Source organism: Sarcophilus harrisii, chromosome 2, assembly GCF_902635505.1.
Source record: "Sarcophilus harrisii chromosome 2, mSarHar1.11, whole genome shotgun sequence".
NCBI classification, from domain to species: Eukaryota; Metazoa; Chordata; class Mammalia; order Dasyuromorphia; family Dasyuridae; genus Sarcophilus; species Sarcophilus harrisii.
The window spans coordinates 304500955-304521110 of record NC_045427.1 but is presented as its reverse complement, the minus strand read 5'-3'; the positions used below and the strand labels follow the sequence as shown (position 1 = coordinate 304521110).

The window sequence follows — 20156 nt, the reverse complement described above, 5'->3', positions numbered from 1 at the left end:
TAGATGTTGAGAATACAAATTCAGTGTCTGAAACTACCCCTATTGATAAGCAGAAGGCACAGAAAGTAATTTCTCCAGATTATGGAAACTAATTTGAGATAATCAGAATTGGAAGCAATGGCATGTTCGTAAATATTTAAACAAACCAAAGGTGTGTGTGTGTCTGTGTGTGTGTTGGTGTATATGTTAATCTGGATTAATATTTTCTTCATTACTTTCTGAAATGGAAAAAAAATAATAAATAAATCCCTGTTTTGTAACATTTAACAGTCAGCACTCCATGGTAAGAATTTGTCCCCAAACACTCCTAGTTGGAAGTGAATTGATAGATTAAAAGAAATTGACCAATGTTTTAACAAAATCTAGATAAGTGATATCTATAGCATCCCCCTGATTTACATCTAGCAATGATAATTGGCATTATTGATTTTTATGGAAACCTCAATCAGAGATGTCTCACACACAGCAATGAAGAGATTTTTGTCACCATTTTCGGGGATAGGGGTAAGGAGAAGAAGGAATAAAACATGATTTCATTAGTATGGGGGACTTCTAATTAAAAAAAACACCTTTTACCAATGAAAATTGGCATGTGCTTTGCCATTTCTAGACAATAGAGAGTTACCTTGGTCACCTTGAGAGGTTGTGAGGTTGTGACTTATCCAGGCTCCAAGAAATGTGTCTTTCATAGTTAAGACTTGAAACCTAGGTCTTCCTCATTCTTCTTCCATTTCTTGCCTCTCATAAGCACATAGTAGCCAAAAACTACCTTTGAATTCTGATATGTGGTCCATCACGCCACATCATATCACTGTCAAGTTTTGATGTAGTTGCCCAAAAAGAAAAGGACAGCATGTCCTTTAAGAGACTAGAAATTCATCCTATCTCCAAATGCTCCTGAGGTCCTTAAAGGCAAAGTAAACCACTAGAACAAAGAATCTATTATTTATTTCTACTATTGGGATTTGGAAGCCTGCTTCAGTCCTACTTCCTGGTTTCTGCCCCAAAGTCATCAATAACCTTCAACTGTTTGTACAGAAAGGTTTAAAATTAGTTTCCATTTTGGTTTTATGTGTCTGAATCAAGATGATTATGATTGTAGGAAACACTGAAAAGTCTTAGCCCATATGGAGACCATACTAGAGGCCTACCCCATTAAGAAGAAAAGGATGTTGTCACTGTGAGTGTCTGTGTTTGTTTGCAAGTATATGTTGTACATTAGTAAATGTGAGCCGGAGGTGGGTTGTAGTTGATGGAGACAATAGGGTATGTTGGAAAGAAGGTGGGTTTGGTGTCAGGTGAGTTGGGATTTGAATACTAGCTCTCCCACTTATTTCCTGTATGAACTTAGGTGAGTTATTCAGCCTTTGGGTCTCAGTTTTCTCATCTATGAAATGAGAGGGTTTGAGTAGATGATCTATTAGGTACTTTCAAGCTTAAATTTATAATCCTAAAATTGTTTTCTATTTAAGTACTAGTTCTTGCTTTTTTCCTTCAGGCAGTGGAATTAGTTTTCACCAGTTTGGGGTCTTAACTTGTATTCTTTAAGACACTTAGAAAACAGCTTTATTCTTTCCTGATAGCCCCTCAGATGCTTCAAGGACCCAGGGTAAGCCACCTCATGCCATCTACGATTGACATAAATGGAGATCTCTTTGCAGTTGTTTAATTAATACTTATAATAAATGATATGAATTATTATGAAAATAGTAATCACTAATGTTAATAAAAATCAAGGTTTAGAAAAAGAAAAAAAATCAAGGTTTAGGTAGCATAAATAAAACTTAGCATCACTTTATCCTTACTTAGAAATAAGGACACAGGAACTATGTGATTGCTATAAAGATGATACAGTGGATAGAATGCCAGGCTTGTAGTTAATTCACATGTGACCTCAGAAACTTATGAACTGTGTGATGTTGGACAAGTCATTTAACCTCTTTTTGCTTCAGTTTTCTCATCTGTAAAATGGGTTAAGTGTGCCTACCTGGAAGAATTTTTGTGAAGATCAAATGAAAAAATAATTGTAAAGCACTTAGCACAGTAGCTAGCCCTTAGAAAATGTGTTTTCTCTCTCTCTCTCTCTCTCTGTGTATATATGTATATATATAATATATATATATAATGTTGGCAATTATTATTACTATATAGTTCAAACTACAGCTTCCTTTCTGAAAGAGTGATGGACTTGAGTGAGATAGCTACCCTTTCCTAGTTTTTACTTACATTTCATTTTCAAATGATTTTTTCTTTAATTCTTACTAACTTAAATAAGCTTTTTAAAAGTTTGTAAAAAACAAACTTTTACAAAGTATTAACATCTTGCCACATAATTTAATTGTCTTCTAATCACTGTTAATGAGAGTGATATGATCTCTTTACAGGTCGGTATTGCCGTAGGATTCTTGATTCCTCCTCTTTTGGTACCCAACATTGAGGACCGGGAAGAACTTGCCTACCACATCAGCATTATGTTCTACATGACTGGAGCGGTGGCCTCCCTGCTCTTCATCCTGGTCATCTTCAGTAAGTATATGAGGACTAATGTAGCAGGAGTTGGTCCAAAAGACCATCTGAGAGGTGTGGAACTGTCCATAGGGAGTGTTGTGAGCTTAGTGTCACAGCCTGGCTCTCAGATCCTCTTGGAAGAGATTGCTCACTTTACTGAGGAAGCATTGATAGCAAGATGACAACAGCCCAGAATAGTCCACAAGCATTTCTTAAGCATCTGCTATATTCCAGGAATAGTGTGGACTTGACCTTAAGACTCAGAAGCCCTATTTGTTTAACCTATATTGGATTACTTGCTCTCTATCAGGATGGGGTGAGAGGAGGGAGGAAGAAAAATTTGGAACACAAGGTTTTACAAAGGTGAATATTGAAAACTATCTTTGGATATATTTGAAAAAATAAAATCAAAGGCCCTGTTTGATTAATAATGTGAAATACTAGAATGGTTTGCTGGGGAATGGTATCTGTCTTCTTACTTCAATTTTGTCTCAATTTCCCTTTGGAATGGAAAATAATCCTTCCATTCTTATTAGCATTAAGTTTAGAAGCATTGGTTTGGTCTTGCATATTATTAATAATAATAATAAATTATAATAATTAAAATAATAATAATAAATCTTAATAAGTGCTTATGATATTAGGATTTGGGTCACAGACTTTAGGCTCCTACTAATGATCGTTTCATATAAATTCTGTTCTTATAAATGAGTCTTTCTTGAATGTCAGTGGAATCTTTGGCAGTGGGACAGATTTAAGAAGTTCTGATGGCAAGAAAATTTTATTTCATAGGATGATAATAGATCAAAACTTAAAGGGAACTTGAGAGGTTATCCAGGTAAGAGATGTCAAACTTGTGGCTTGATGGATATTTTGGGGACTGGAGGAGGAGAAAGAGATCCTTCTGAGCTAGTGAACCCCTGTGGTTGTTCACAGTAATCTGTTCACAAATTGGTGACTGTGCCTATTTTCATTTGGTCAATGGAAAGCAAAATTGGGGCAAAAAAAGCAAGTGCCAGATTATCAATGTCAAATTTCCAGGAAGTTGTTTTCACATTGTGACATTTTCAGTAGACAGCAGTTGTCAACAATTACTGACTTTTCTGGGTTTTTCTTTCGTTTTGTTTGTTTTTTACCAAGTGCTGGTGAAAATGGTTAAATAAAGAGTTTAGAAATCTAAACAGCATTCTGATTTGTAATCTCTTTTTCTTTTATAATAGCTTTCTATTTTCAAAATACATGCAAAGATAGTTTTCAACATTCACCTTTGCAAAATCTTGTGTTCCAAATTTTTCTCTTTCCTTTCCTCTTCCCCTCCTCCCCTAGATAGCAAGTAATCCAATATAGGTTAAACATTTACAATTCTTCTAAACATGTTTCCATATTTATAATTCTGCCCAAAAAAAATCAGATCAAAAAGGGGGAGGGGGGTGGGGAATGAGAAAGAAAGAAGCAACAAGCAAACAACAACAACAACAACAAAAGTGAAGATACTACATTGTGATCTACATTCAGTCTCCACGGTCCTCTTTCTGGTTGCAGATGGCTCTCTGTATCACAAATCTATTAGAACTGGCCTGAATCAATTCATTGTTGAAAAAAGCCACGTTCATCAGAACTGATCATTGTATAATCTTTTATTATTATTATTATTATAGCTTTTTATTGACAGAACATGTGCATGGATAATTTTTCAGCATTGACAATTGTAAAACCTTCTGTTCTAACTTTTCTCTTCCTTCCCTCCACCCCCTCCCCTAGATGGCAGGCAGTCTCATACATGTTAAACAGATCATTGTATAATCTTGTTGTTACTGGGATCAATGTCCTCTTGGTTCTACTCACTTCACTCAGCATTAGTTCATGTAAGCCTCCAGGCCTCTCTGAAATCATCCTGCTGATAGTTTCTATAGAATAATAATATTCCATTATATTCATATACCATAACTTATTCAGCCATTCTCCAATTGATGGGCATTCACTCAGTTTCCAGTTCCTTACCACTACAAAAAGGGCTGCTTGATTTGTAATCCCTGAAAACTTATTGCTCCTTGATCTTATAGAGAGATGTCATCTTGCCCTGTATTCATTCCTATACTCAAAGGGGAAGTGTGTTGGATCATACAATGCTTGGGTGGGTGGAAAGTTAGCTGAGACTTTTCCTGGAGAGTGAGCAGCTTGAACTTTGAAGTCAGGATTTCTGAGTATTTTCTGGGTGAAAGGTCTGCTCTGATCTTCTAAAAGAGAGGACATTATTGTTTTCCAGGGTTTCCTCTTACTCCAGATAAACTTTAGAGATAATTCAGGCCTATACATAGGGGTTGAGAGGAAGGGATGTTAATGATTTTGATTGAGAAGAATTACATTTAAATTGTTTATACCACAAAAATATTACATTTTCACTGAATAAATTAAGCCAAACAACTTCTGACTTTTTAAAAAAGCAAATTAGATTATTTGTGGCTTGACTGGATTGAATAGCTAGACCTGATTAATAAGTTCAGTCAGTGTGCCACTGTTTTGGTTAGTGGAGTGAAGGAAGAGTGGTAGAGATTAGATAGATAAGATAGACCTAGCTAGTGCTAAACAATGGGGCAGTGCCAATCTTTGAGGAGTTTACCTTTTAGAGAGGGAAATTACACATCAAGGAGTGCTAGAAATAAGCTTTGGAGATGTGAACGGTACAGGGACTAGAATAGTTAAAAAATTGCAGGAATGGTTGGGCTGAAGAAGGAAGAAATAGATGCTGAATTGTCTTGTATTCACCCCCATCCTTTTGTGTCAGAAGATGAGCATTTACATTCTTCATTAAAATTCCTTTCAGACCCTTTATGAAATATGTGTTTAAAATCAACTTGACTAATGTCAAGTACTCTTGCTTTTTATTTTCCTTGTTCTTACATAGGTTGTACAGTGGTTAGAGTGCTAGACTGTGAGTCAGGAAAACCTGAATTAAATCCTGCCTGAGATTCTTACAAGTTATGATCCTGGGGAAAGTCACTTTAACCTCAGTGTACCTCAGTTTCCTAATCTGCAAAATAGGGAAGATAATAGCATCTACTACACAGGGAAATTGTGGTGATAAAATGAGAAAATACTTGAAAAACACTTTGCATACCTTAGAGTGTTGTATAAATGTATTTTGCTGTGGTTATTATCATTATACATTTTAGTTTTGGAATTTTGCAATTTCCTCATGGGTTTCTGCTGTGTTATTTCATTGGTTATTATTGGGATTCTCAGTTCTCCAAACTGTTGCATCCATACTTGAGGGATCATGCCCTTTTGTAAACTTTGATGAATAATTAACTATAGAGAACATTTCTTATGCCAAAAACAATGAGAAGGAGCTACAGGGAATAGGCTATTGGGAATCTTTCCAGAATTAAACTTTATGTTCATTCTGTTCTTTAGATGAGGCAACTCTTGTTAGTGTGCCAGTTTCAGCTTTCACAAAATGGTGTGCCTTTGAGGAATCAATTTTCTTCCTGGATCAATCAATATATAAATATAAATATATATAAATAATAAACTATATTTAAATGAATAAATTTATTAAGTAAATCAGATATTTGTTAAGTCAATATTACATGTAATATACTGTGTTGGACTTTGAGAGTATGAAAGTTGAAAATGACATAGTCTTTGCCCTATAGGAACTTATAATCTTCTGAGGAAAGCATGACATGCATACATACAAGTATCATATAAGGTATAAGGCTGAAATAGAGAGCTAAAGTCCTATAAGAATACTTGATAAGAGGTAAGTGGCTTTCTATTAAGAAAATCATCAGGGATAGTTTCATGTAGAGTGGTACTTGAATTTAAAAAAAAAAAGGATGGATTTTAATAATCAGAGATAAGAGAGAATATAGGTATAAGGGGAAAAGTTTAGGACATGATTAGGAAGTAGGTGGTCCTTGCTGGTAAGAATGTATATAGAGAGTGAAAAAGAGTAGGATGAAATAAGACAACATAAGATAACTTGGAGGATAGAGTGTGGAGGGTCATAAATATTAAGCTAAAGAGCTTGTTTTTAATTTATAGCTGCTGAATATTATATGTAGGTTACTAACTTGTTCATATCTTTCTTCTTTTTTCCCCAAGTATTCAAGGAAAAGCCCAAATATCCTCCAAGCCAAGCCCAGCACTTGAGCTATACGATGGAAACACAGAGAGCTTCTTATTTTGAATCCATTGCCCGGCTGATAAAGAACTCAAATTTTGTGCTACTCTTCATTAGCTATGGTAAGGTTTAAAGACAATCATGCAATTGATATTTTCTACCCAATCAAACTCCTGCTAGTTGTTGTCAGTGAACCTCCAGGTCCCTTCCCCTTCTTCCTCAAGGAATGAAATACATGGGTCACAATATTTCTCTCATTCCCAACTCCTGCCTTTGCACTAAGGATCCTCCTTCAAATATACCAACCTCACATTGCCTCAAACTACTTATTTTCTATGATGTTCTCCTCTATTCCACCTCATACAAAGATGTCCTTGCCATCAGGTACCAGTGCACAGCCTCCCTGGTCACATACTCTGAAATTCCCTTATCCAATCTCTCTGTCTTTTTTTCCCTTTGCTTCCTGTACTAAAACCTGACCTTTGACTACGCCATTACCACGTAACTGCTACATCTCTCAGTTCTTATCACCTCTGCATGAGCAATATTTTCCTCCTTTCCCCCTTCCTCATCCTGATCTCTTGGTGAGCTAGTTCAACTCTATTACGTCTTTGCTAGAGTCCCTCGCCCCCTTATCATATTGTCAGTATGTTCCTTGTGCCCTGATAAGCCCCATGCTGAGAGTACTCCCATGACTCACTGCCTTCCCTGCTACACACATGAAGGTAGAAAAAACTAATTTAACTGGTTCTCTCATAGATTTGTGTTACCTAATCTCAACTGGGCCTTCATTGCTTCTATACCTCCCTAATTAACTCATTGTCCAACTCACTACAGAGGTTCTTCCAAACTTTTTCGTTCCTCCTCAAACATCTCTCCTTAGAAGGAGTTAGAACTCTCAGCTTAGAACTTTCCTTCATATTTTACTCAAAAAATTGAGGCCATTTTTTGAGAGCTACCTCTTGTCTCCTATTAAACACTCAAATGCCTTTTACCACTATCTCCTCCTTCATTCTTGTCTTGCACAATGAAGTGGCCCTACTGCTTAACAAGACAAACCCTTCCTCTTGTGTGAGTGATCCCATTCCATCCTGCCTCATCCAACAGATTTCCTTTTCTATCATCCCCCTCTCTCACTTATGTTCATTCTCCTCCTGTCTACTGGCTACTTCCCTATTGTCTACTACCACACCCATGTCTCTCCCATTCTCAAAAAAATCCTCCTTTGATCTTTCCCTCCCCCCTCTCCCAAACTTCTAAAGGCCACTTCTTTCCTTAACTTTCCTCTTGTTCTTCTTTCTCTCCAATGTTTGACTTCCTACTTTATCATTCAGTCAAACTCTCTCTCTAAAATTCTCAATGATCTCTTAAGTGCCAGATCCAATACCCTTTTCTTCTCATATTGTTGATCACCTCTTCTCCTTGACACTTTCTTCTTTCTAGGTTTTTGTGATGCTTCAGTCTCCTATTTTTCCTCTTCTAACCACTACTTAGTCTCCTCAGTAATAGTAATAGCTATAGAGACAACAGGGCATAGGATAGAGAGTCAGGAAAACCTGTTGCTGGATACATGGCTGAATAACCATGGTCAAATCTTTAAGTGAGACTAGCTAAGACTGTTATAGATGAGAAAAGAACCATTGGAGGGAGTTTCCATGGAGGGAGTTCCCTCAAACTATACATTTATAGATCCAAACTCTTTACCCCTACTTCTCCCCCACCTCCCCTAGCTGACATTTATTTAGTGTTCTCAGATTTAAAAAATGCTTTTTAGAAGTTACCTCATTTTGATGAGAATGACAATATTGACATTCTTACTCCATCCCACCCCCACCCCGAGTCCTTTCTATTTTATTATATCTATAGCAGCAACAATTGGTCTATACCTCTGAGCTCAGGTATAGCCGATGACTTTTTGAGGGTTCAACTCTTTGTACAGGAATAAAAGATGCATGGCTCCTTTGATGATTGGTGATTAAAAATAAGGCTTTGGGTTACTTAGTTTCACACTCTACTAACTCTTTGGGGCAGCTAGGTGAAGCAGTAACTAGTGCTTGGGGCTTGGGGACAGAGAGATCTGAATTCAAGTCCAACCTTAGGCATTTACTAGCAGTTTTCTCAGCTATAAAAGGGGGAAAAGCATCTACCTTGCAGAGCTGTTGTAAGATAAAATTTACAAAATATTTAGTACAGTGACTGGCACATAAAAGGTACTTAATAAATTATTGACAGCTAGGTGGCAGTCAGGTGGATAGAGGGCCAAGCCTAGAGAAATGAAGTCTTATCTTCCTGAGTTCAAATATGATCTTGGATACTTACTAGCTGTGTGACCCTAGGCAAGTCACTTCACTCTGCTTGCCTCAGTTTCCTTATCAGTAAAGTGAGCTGGAGAGGGAAATGGCAAACCACTCCAGTATCTCTGCCAAAAAAACCCAAAATAGGGTCACAAAGAAATGCTAAACAACTGAACAATAACAATCATAAATGCTTATTTCATCCCTTACCTAATTTAAGACTTTATTTCTATTCTTGCTATGGCTATTGTCAGCTTATATTGCTTATATTTTTAGTTATTTCTGACCTATTACTTGCCTACTGGATTATGGAAGGACTTTCCTAAACCCCCTACTTGTTAGTATAATTGCTCTCCCATTTTCAGGTATATGCTTATTCATTGACACCTCATATCCCTCATCTACTCTTCATTCTTGAGAGGGTAATTTCCCTAAATTTAAAAGGAAGGTAATTTCCTTTTAAATTTAGGAATTTAAAATTCCTTTTAAATTTCTACCCTAATTTTCTTTAGGGTAGAAAACATCTATTTGTTTGTTTTGGAACACTCAGTGCCTACCTCTTGTGTCTTATCCATAGCAGATGCTTAATTAAAGTAGCATTGGACTGGATGATCATGAATGTTTTAGCGAGGACTTTTTCCTTTCCAGGATAGAATGTGAAGTATTTCTGGAGATAGCTAGCTGCCTGTTACAGAACTTTAAAAAATAGAAAGGGAAGGGGCAGCTAGATGGCACAGTGGATAGAGCACCAACCATGGATTCAGGAAGGCCTGAGTTCAAATATGATCTCAGACACTTAACACTGCCTGTGTGACCCTGAGCAAGTCACTTAATCCCAATTCCCTCAAAAAAGAAAAAAAAAAAAGAAAGAAAGAAAAAGGGAGTAAACCTTTTCATCAGTTAAATACTAACTAAATAAAAATACCTTTGGTACATTGAACTTGGAGAATCACAGCAGTCCTCTAGCCTGATACAAAAGCTAGGCTGAAGTCCACATTGGGATTACAGATTGTCATGTGCAGATGAGCGCTTAATAAATACTTTATTTTAAAAATATGATGAATGACACAATAGTGACTAGGTACAAGTTTCATTCTCTAAGAGGTCTAAGAGGTCATTCTCTTCAAGGGTGTAGTAGAAGTAGTAGGGTCAGGACATTGAAGCTATAAAAGCAAAAAAGTGATATTCTAGATATTCTAGGAGAAAGTTTGCCATTGATCACAGAGGGATTCATCTCTGGGAGGCAAAAGAAAAGCCCTTCTCTATTTTTGGAAGCTTAGATTGCTGGCTATCTTTCATCTGGCAGAATGCTGTCTAGTTATCTTTAATCCTGCACCTTGGAATCTTCCCGTTTATCTGCTTAAGCTATTAAACAGGAAGTAAATATGAGCTTAACAAGGCCACAATAGGACAATAATTACAGAATCCAAATCTTTTTAAAGACCATTTAGTCCAAAGATGACTATATAAGTGAACTCCCTCTACAAAATCTTCAACAAAGAATCACCTCAACTCCTCTATGCAGGTGGTATAGTAGATAGAGCACTGAGCAAGGAGGCTGAGTTTTAATTTGATCCTTACAAGTTTTATGACCCCTGTCACTTAACTTTTGTCTGCCTCAATTTCCTCAACTGTAAAATGGAAATCATAATAGCACCTACCTCATAGCTTAGCACAGTGTCTGGCCCATTTCTGTTTTTTTTTTTTTTTTCTCTTCAGTCATTTTCAGTCATGTCTGACTCTTCTTGGCCCCATTTAGGGTTTTCTTGGCAAAGATATTAGAGTAGTTTGTTACTTCCTTCTCTAGATTATTTTACAGATGAGGAAATTGAGGCAGCAAAGTAAAGTGATTTGTTTAGTCTCATATTAAGTAAATGTCTGAGGTCAAATTTGAACGCAGGGAGATGATCATCATCTTTCTGACTCCAGACCCAGCACTCTCTGCACTGCAATATCCAGACTGTCCTGCCTGGCACATGCTTGTTTCCTAGCTCTCCTTCTTTTCTCCTTACTGAAATACCTCCAGCTCATTACCTTTACATTTAAATTTCTGAAATTATGGAAAGTATTTACTGGTATTTTATCCTTAAGGCCCCCAATTAAATCATAGGAGTTAGATCAGCCCAGGGCAAGGGTGGGGACTGAAGGAGAGAGGAGGGAAAAGGGTGTGAGGGGTGGTTCGTAATAAGGAATCTGAAGATTGGTCAGGTTTAGCCTTTTGCCTGTAGGCAACTAATCCTCTTGTTGATTTACATCTGATAAGCAGGAGGATTCCTCTGTAGGGACAAGGCTCTGTGGCCATGGTAATGTATTCTCCTCTAGACCCACAGTAGTACAAAGAGCACAAATTTCAAGAGATGAGACCTGGATTTGTGTTCTGGCTCTGGCTCTATGTGATTCTGGGCAAATCACCTTTGAATGCCAGTTTCCTATGTATAAAATGGAAATATAATTCTTGTACCATTCTGCCTCATGAAAGTGTTGAGTATAGTGAAGTAGACTGAGGGTTAGACTTAATAGTAGACCACCATTAGGAGACCAGAGTTCAAATAAGGTATTCCAATCCAACAGAAATTTATTAAGTGCCTATAATGTACTGGGTCAGTTGACTAGAGTTAATGATGAAAGACTAAGGGCTTGCTCTGTATTTTGGAATGAGACCTATTTCCTGCCCTTATGATTGGATTTTGGGATTGAGAGGTTGTGGAACTCCACCTGTTAAGGTTTTTTTGATTTTGACTTTTGTTTACTTCATGTTGCTCTTTTTTAATTTTAATCAGACTTTACAGCCTATTTCATTAGTTCCCTTTCTTGATTTGGAGTTATTCTTACTTGGGGTAAATAATGTTGGGTTACCCCTTCTGGTAGCCACTCCCATTGATTTTTCTCTTCCTTTCAGATAATTACATTTAGCCTCAATTCCCTCTGTTGTAAGATAGGGATAAAAATAGTACCTACCTAAGAGTGTTGTGAGAATCAAATGAAACAGTGTTTATAAGAGCATACAGTAAACCTTAAAGCACATATACAAATGTTAGCTAATATTATTATTTATTATCTTTCTTTCTTTTGGTCTCTACTATATACATAGTAGGACAGTTTGAAAAACTCCTGAATTGAACATATAGTTATACCAGGTTGGTTTTCTATGAAAAGTGGTCTTATTTTTGATTTGTATTTTAGGCAGTGTGATGTAGAAAGTGGTCTTGGAGTCAGAAGACCTGGATTCAAGTTTTATCTCCAATATCCATAGTTTATATACCTTTGATGTTATCAGCCACCTCTCAATACCCCAGACAATTAAAAGATCAAGTCTTTCAATTACAAATAAGTTACTGATTTGCATCTGGGGAGAAGGGGAATTTCTTTGGTGAAAATTTCCCCTGCACCCAATGAAATCCCAGGCCCAAACAAATCAAATACTTATCCTAATTGATCTCCTGAGGGAGGGGTGGTGGTGATAACTATCCAAATTATGGCCTTGCTCTCCTAAAATTAAATAACTCAAAAAATCTCAAGCATACACCAGTACACTTTTACTCTACTCAATCTGGTGTGTGTGTGTGTGTGTGTGTGTGTGTGTGTGTGTTTGTGTGTGTAAATGTGGTTCCTTCTGCATTTTCTTCTCCTGAAAAAAGAGAACCAGGTACCATATTTCTAGAGAATATTTACTGGATGTGGGAGTGGTAGGAATGTAGGGGACCTAAGGACAGAAGAAATCAATTCATAGAAAGTCTTGAATACTAGATGGAGAAATTTACATTGGCCATAGTTTGAGTTTGAGTTTTGGCTCTTCTTCAGAATATATTCTTGAATAATTCATTGATCTCTATGAAAACTCTTTTCCCTTCCAAAACAGAATGATAATAAAATCTGCTTCAGGGCTATGAGGCTCACTTTGAACGATACTTGGAAGAAAAAAGTCATATGAATCCATATTGGTATTGGGCATAGGTCTCTCCTCTTCTAGGGTAACTTCTTTGCATTTTCAACTTTCTCTTTAGTTTAAGCCAATATTGAAGACTGAAAACAATGCATTTCTTTATTCCATAAACCTCAGGGTCAATCAATGCTTTATACTTCTACTATACACATTCTAGTCTGAAGAAGCCCATTTCTCTTCTATCTCCTTCACTGTTGCTGTAGGCAAACGGTCTTATCTATCATTTTACCCATTGGAGGAATCTAGAAAATTGCATTTTTGCTAATCTCAATGAAAAATTGAAAAAAAATTATATATATATATATATATATATATATATATATATATATATAAACAATTTTCATGTGGACTAACAGTGATTATTTACTATTGCTCCTGCTCTGCCAATTTTCTTCTTAGAAAATTCAAACTAAGCCAGACCTTCTCTAATTCCAAGAGAGTATTAGAGTTAAGAATTATTGGCTCATGTTTAAATATAGAGTGGACTCCCTTAAATCATGGGCAGGATTTGTATTTAAATGTAACAGATTTGGGACTGATTGATCCAAACAGTCAATATAATACATTTTTGGTGATGAAATATTCTTTCTACTGGAAAGTTAATTTCGTGGGATTACAGAATGCCAGACTCAGAGTTGCCAGGAATTTCAACTAATACAGTTCCTGAAGGCTTGGATTTCCTGAGGTAGTCACATCTGACTCTTGTATTCCTCAGTAAAGATGCTATAGTAGTTTGCCATTTCCTTCTCCAGCACATTTTACAGATGAGGAAAGTGAGGCAAACAGGATTAATTGACTTGCCCACCATCACCAAGCTGGTGTCTGAGATCAGATTTGAACTCAGGAAAATACATCTTCCCAATTTCACATCTAGCTCTCTAACCCCTGCACCAGGTAGTTGTCCATAATTTAAGGAGGCGTACTTTATATTTAAATATGAGCCAATCATTCTTAATGCAAATGCTCTCTTGGAATTAGAGAAAGTCTCTTGGAATTGGTCCTGCTGTTTGAATTTCTAAGAAGAAAATTGGCAGAGCAGAAGCACAGTAATAATAATAATCCCTGTAAACCCAGGTGAAAATCTTTTTCTTTTTTGAATATTTTTTTTCAATTACAAGCATTTATCTTTTTTAATTTCTATCTTTTCCCCACTCCCATGAGAAAAAACATTGATAGTATTTTATTTTTCTAAATTTTTCTAAATACATACAAAGATAGTTTTCAAAATTCACTTTTGCAAAATCTCATGTTCCAAATTTTTCTCCCTTTTTTTTCTTCCCCTCCCCTCTTCAAGACAGCAAGCAACCCAATATAGATTAAACATGTGCAATTCTTCTAAACATATTTCCATATTTGTCAACATTAGATCAGAAGAGAAAAAAATATAAAGTAAAAAAAAACAAGTAAACAAACAACAACAAAAAGAAAAAGATGAAAATACTATGCTTTGATCCACATTCAGTTTTCATAGTTTTCTCTCTGGATATGGACGGCACTTTCCAAATCATGTCTTTTGGAATTGCCTTGAATCACCTCATTGTTTAAAAGAGCCTTTTCCATCAGAGTTAATCTTCATAATCTTATTACTATGTACAATATTCTCTTGGTTTTGCATACTTCACTTAGTGTAAATTCATGTAAGTTTTTCCAAGCTTTTTAAAAATCAACTTGCTCATCTTTTTTTTTTTTTTTTTTGGCTGAGGCAATTGGGGTTAAGTGATTTGCCCAGGGTCACACAGCCAGGAAGTGTTAAGTGTCTGAGACCAGATCTGAACTCAGGTCCTCCTGATTTCAGGACTGGTTTCTATCCACTGCTCCATCTAAGTGCTCCCTTATCATTTCTTGTAGAAAAATAATCTTCCATAGCATTCATATACTGATTTGTTCATCATTCCCCAACTGATGGGCAGCCACTCAATTTCCAATTCCAGTTTCTTGCCACTGCAAACATTTTTATAGATGTGGGTCCTTTTCCCTCTTTCATGATCTCTTAGGGATACAGACCCTGTAGACACATTGATGGATTAAAGAGTATGTATAGTTGTTTTTTTTTTTTTTTTTAACAATAATTAAACAAGCAAAGAAAAAGAAATTTCCTAGATTGGCCATGTCCCAGGAGAATAATTGAAATCCTAGTGTTTAGCCTCTCCCTAGCCATAAGCCTAAATATGAGAGAAAGGGATTGCTTCACATAATGTCCCTGCACTGAGCACTGGGTTCAAGGATGTGGAGATGGAGTGAGGGGTTGTTCCTTGACAACCTTGAAACTATTAAGGGATCTTCTTGTTTTTATATGAGCTTGTCCTCCAAGCCATAGGTCAAGATAATATTATCTTGCTGATAGTATTAGTGGAGAGAAATAGTATGAACGTTAACCAGCCTGCACAACTAAATCTCTAAGGATTCAGGGGAATCACGGGAGAGATGATTGGCAGGTGCTTTTGGAGTGACAGTTGGTCTAGTAATTGACATTAAGCCTTCATATTTTTGTTTTCTAAATGTAATCAGTCACCTTCTGATAGGTAGGTAATGAATTAAAATTCAGAGACAGACACACTTCCAGACAGGTAAGGATAAAATGAGATAATATTTTTAAAGTGCTTAGCACAGTTCCTGAAATATATCAGATCATTATTAAGTACTAATTTCCCATCCCTTCCTCTCCAGTTTCTTCTCTCCTTTCTTTCCAATGAATAGAATTTACAGGGAAATAAACTGATTTGAGGTGAAATGAGCAGAACCCGGAGATCATTGTATGCAGTAACAGCAATATTGTGATGATTTTGATTGTTTACCTTCTTAGTGGGTAGGTGGAGTGGAGGATGAAAGGAGGGAGAGATCACAGATAGGGACCACAGAGTATTTGATTACAACCTTATTACATTTGTAACATAACCATATTTTTAAAAACACTTCAACAGAAGTTCATAGTTTGTTATACAATCATTTTTGTTTTTTGTATGTTGAAATTTTTGTGTTCATTGATAATTGTTAAGTTCATAATGAAAAAGTCACAATTCAAAGGAAAAACTAAACTAAATCAGCTCTTAGAAGTGTCTAGAAAATAATAGGCATTTAATAAGTGCTAAGGGGCAGGTAGATGACATAATGGATAAAGTGCTGGTCCTGGAGTGAGGACTCATTTTCCCTGAGTTCAAATTCAGTCTCAGAAATTTGCTAGCTTGTGACCTTAGGCAAGTTACTTAACCCAGTTTGCTTTAGTTTCCTCAACTTATATGATAAGGAGCCACTGGAATTTATTGAAAAGGGGTTAAAATCCAGAAATGTAAAGTGACCAATTTAACCCAAAGTCTTCTATCTTGTTAATAGCATATATTATAATACTAGACCCAAGATCTATTGACTCCTAGTAAATTACATTGAATCTCTTGACTTTCTATATATTATAGTGGCTAGTCACTTTCTTATTTGCAGTTTGTCCCAGATGGAAGCCAGGTGGAGAAGGGGCTAAAAGTTGAGTATGGAGGAAAGACTTGCTGTCTGAATAACTCAGATCAGGGAAGATGATGTTCCTCAATCCAATTGACAGCTTTGGATATTGGAGTTCCAGGAAAACAATTAGTGCATCTAGAAATAACATTTTTGATACTTTTAAACAAAACTTTGAAGGGATTTCTTAAGAGTCCTAAACAACTCTTATTACACATAAAGATATGACAGAAACCACAAGACAATAAATTTGGAGCTAGAAGGGACCTTAGAATTCATCTAACTCCTTCATTTTGCAAATAAAGTCATTGAGGAGAAGAGAGGTTAGGTAATTTATCTCTGATCACACAGGAATGACAGAATTTGCACCCAGAGTTTCTGACTGCAACTGAAACATACTCTGCACACTCTTATATTGCCTCTTGTGAGTGGAGGAGTAAAGGAGTGCCATGGAGGGGAAAGGGGTAGGGAAATACATTGTATAGTGGTCTGAAGGATTCTAGAAAGAATGTCACTAATTTAAGGAAGAAAGTGGATGAAAGGGCAGCTGGGATATAACTTAACTGAAAGTGGGGAGTATTGTTGGTTCCCATCCGTAAGAGAAATATAGCATTAAAAAAAAAGCATAAAAAATATAAAATTAAAAAAAAATATAGCATACATTCCCTGGTTAGTATTAAGAAGACTGAAATCAAGTGGTCTAAGATGCTGGTAAAGATTTTTATCTTTAGTAACCATATAAATATTTTTTTGGGAAAACCAGTGAGGTAGATCAAAATAGATGCATTAGTTCAGTTCTCATTTCTAACGCTCTGCTCTCTTTAGAGAGACTTCCTTCACAACCTCGATGTGAGGTAGGTAGATTATTATCATCCTCATCTTTTACTGAAGGATCCTGACGCTCATCTAAGCTAGAGTCCTAACTTCCCAGGCCAGTGCTCTCCAGGGATTTCAGGAACGATGGAAATGGCAATGGAGTTTCTCACCTCCTTTATCTATAACTACTGCAAAGATAGCATGTGACCTAATACTTCTCCACTCTTCAACAGGTTTGAATACTGGTTCTTTCTATGCCCTATCAACGTTACTGAATCGCATGGTGACCCTCAACTACCCAGTAAGATATTTGCTCAAGGATGTGTGTGGGTAATTCCTAGGCAACCTAGCATGTTTTCCAAGTTCTTCTATGACTTAGTTTCTCTATAGTTAACAGTGAATTCTGGGGATGGGGACTTAAGTGTTGGTATATGAGAAATATCTCTTCTGAAAAAGCTGGGATGCAGCTGCCGTACAGATATGTTGCTGTAACAACATGAAAACAGAGAAATCTGCTTCTTACCTCAGCTTAATAGACAAACTGGCAACTTCTCTGAGAAGCTGGTTTTCTAATGGAGGAGATTATTTTTGTATCTTTAGTTTCATAGTCCTTTGATCTATATGTTGTTCCTGGTCACTCCCAGATGTGAATGTGCATGTGTGTGTGTGTGTGTATGTGTGTCCCAGGGTGAAGAAGTAAATGCTGGCAGAATTGGTCTGACCATCATCTTCTCAGGAATGGCTGGGGCTATGATCTCAGGCATCTGGCTGGATAAAACTAAAACATACAAGTAAGTCTCTTTTATTCTTAAATCATTTCATTAATGAATACTCTGGGACCAAGAGGAAGGAGGGGTATGTAGGCAGTGAAAGAAAAAGTCAGAGGGAAACTTTCTTTCTTGCCTCCTGAGGCAGCTACATTTAAGGGGAAGAGGTAGAAAAAGAGAAGTCAGGGTTTTGGGGGGAGGGGCCAATAATTGAAATTTATTTCACATTTTTCTGGCCTCTGTTCTCAGAGGAGGTGTTTGGGGCTGTGTACCATAGGAACATAGATTTAAAGCTGGAAAATACCTTAGAGAACATTATTAGCAGACTAATTGAGGCTCAGGGTTAAACAATCTGCCAAGGTTATTACACTTTTTGATAATAGGAAGCTAACAGTAAATAACAGAAACAGGATTTGAATTCAGGTCCTCTGACTTGAGAGGTTCTTAACTATTTTTGTGTCAAACTATTTTGGCTTCTGTTGAACCTCTTTTTTCAGAATAATGTTTTTTCAATGCATAATATAACATATATAGAAGTACAAAGGCAGTCAACTACAGCTAGCAAAACATTAAAATAAAGAATTGTATATAACACACACACACATATATATACATATGCTATATATCACAGATCTATCACTAATACATATATACCTTTGTATATATATGTATATAGCTATGTTATATATGTATATGTATATATGTTATATATATATAGCTATCAAGCTATATATATGTTATATATATATATATATATATATATAAATATAACATATATATAACTATCACTTTTTTTTTTTTTTTTTTTAAGGTCATGTACTCCAGGTTTTAATCCCTAACCTAGAGGGTATGAACCTCCTCAGTTTTTCCTTTTTTGAATCTCCCTACAGCGCCGGACAGTAACAGCTACACATAGTATGCTCTTCAGTATACATTGACTGACAGAGCCAACGATAGATTGAAACTCCTCAGGAAACCATCAGGGTTCTCCTGCAAAGGGATGCAAATAGCAGGCTGAGTACTCCAATGGTTCCTGCCCTCTGTAGGTTATGAACAGTGACAGAATCATGAACTAATAGCTGTGTACTGCTGGTCAGATGAGGTAATTTGGTGGTCTAGTGGATGGAGTGCTGGATTTTGGGTCAGAAAGACCAGAGTTCAGATTTGACTTCAAATAGCAGATGAGTTTCTTTACTTGTGTCTGACTTTGTTGTAAAATGGGAAAAAATAGTACCCATTTCACAAGAATGTTTTAAGGATAAAACAATATCTATAAGACAGTTAGCATAGAAGATAAATTATTTTTCCCCACTCCCTTCTCCCTTTTCTGTTCTAAAAGGAGGGACTGGTGAAACTGGATTGCTTGTGATGAAACTTGGCAGGAGACCCTGACATCTCTTTCTTGGTGCATCAAAGGGAGGCCCATGAGGGCAGTGGATACTAGCTACTTCATAAGTAGACTATCGAAGGTTCCTCTTTCCAGGGTTTACTGTGGTGAGACTAGGAAGAAAATGAAATCTTTGGGCCTCAGCACTGCCCCCAAGCCATTAGATTTTGACAGCCAAATGATTAGCACTAATTATACATACATATATACATATTAACATACATACAAATATGTGTGTATGTTTTTGGACTGCACCTGTATTTATATTAGTACAGTCAGTACCCTTAACAAGCATTTATAAGTGCTTATTTTGGTGGATGCTATGCCTGTTGAGTTAGTTTTTCCAAGGTGCCAGAGTTGTCAATTATGATCTTGCTCACATCTGCTTCTTGTCCTTCTTTCTCCAACCTTGCGTAAGAAATTTAGCATAGGGAATTTCTTCATGGAAAAGTAAAACAAAACAAAACAATGCAGATCAGCCCAGCTCTTTAATTTAGAAATGTCTGGGACACTGGGAGATGAAGACATTTGCAAGAAGGGCAGTCCTGTGGTAGGAAGTGTTCATACTGTGGTCTATGACATGCCCCTTGGTTTTTATATTTAGTGCTTCCTCTCAGAGAAGGTTTGGCCTTGGGAGCTGAGGACTACATTATGTTGCTTTGTCTCACTTTAATTCATACTTGGTCTCCTGTCCTCCACCTCTAAGCTCCCACTGTCTGTCACCCTCTTTCCTAATGTTCCCACCCTAGAGCATTCCCTTATCACCTCTTACCTGGACTATTGTAGTAACCTTCTTAGGCTGTCCACAGTAGATTGAGTTATCTTTGGGTATATAGATAAATTTTCTAGTTAGGGTACTATAATC

The 20156-nt window shown here is 36.6% G+C and overlaps 1 protein-coding gene across 1 annotated transcript in view; it reads left to right on the top strand.

Annotated features, from left to right (window-relative positions):
* The window catches only part of FLVCR2 (FLVCR heme transporter 2), a 77658-nt gene that overhangs the window by 45170 nt on the left and 12332 nt on the right, over positions 1-20156 (top strand). Inside the window, exons 2-5 of the mRNA XM_003756240.4 lie at positions 2385-2526; positions 6616-6756; positions 17371-17438; positions 17825-17928. Of these exons, the coding sequence (XP_003756288.1) occupies positions 2385-2526; positions 6616-6756; positions 17371-17438; positions 17825-17928 (455 nt within the window). The remainder of the gene's footprint in view (positions 1-2384; positions 2527-6615; positions 6757-17370; positions 17439-17824; positions 17929-20156) is intronic.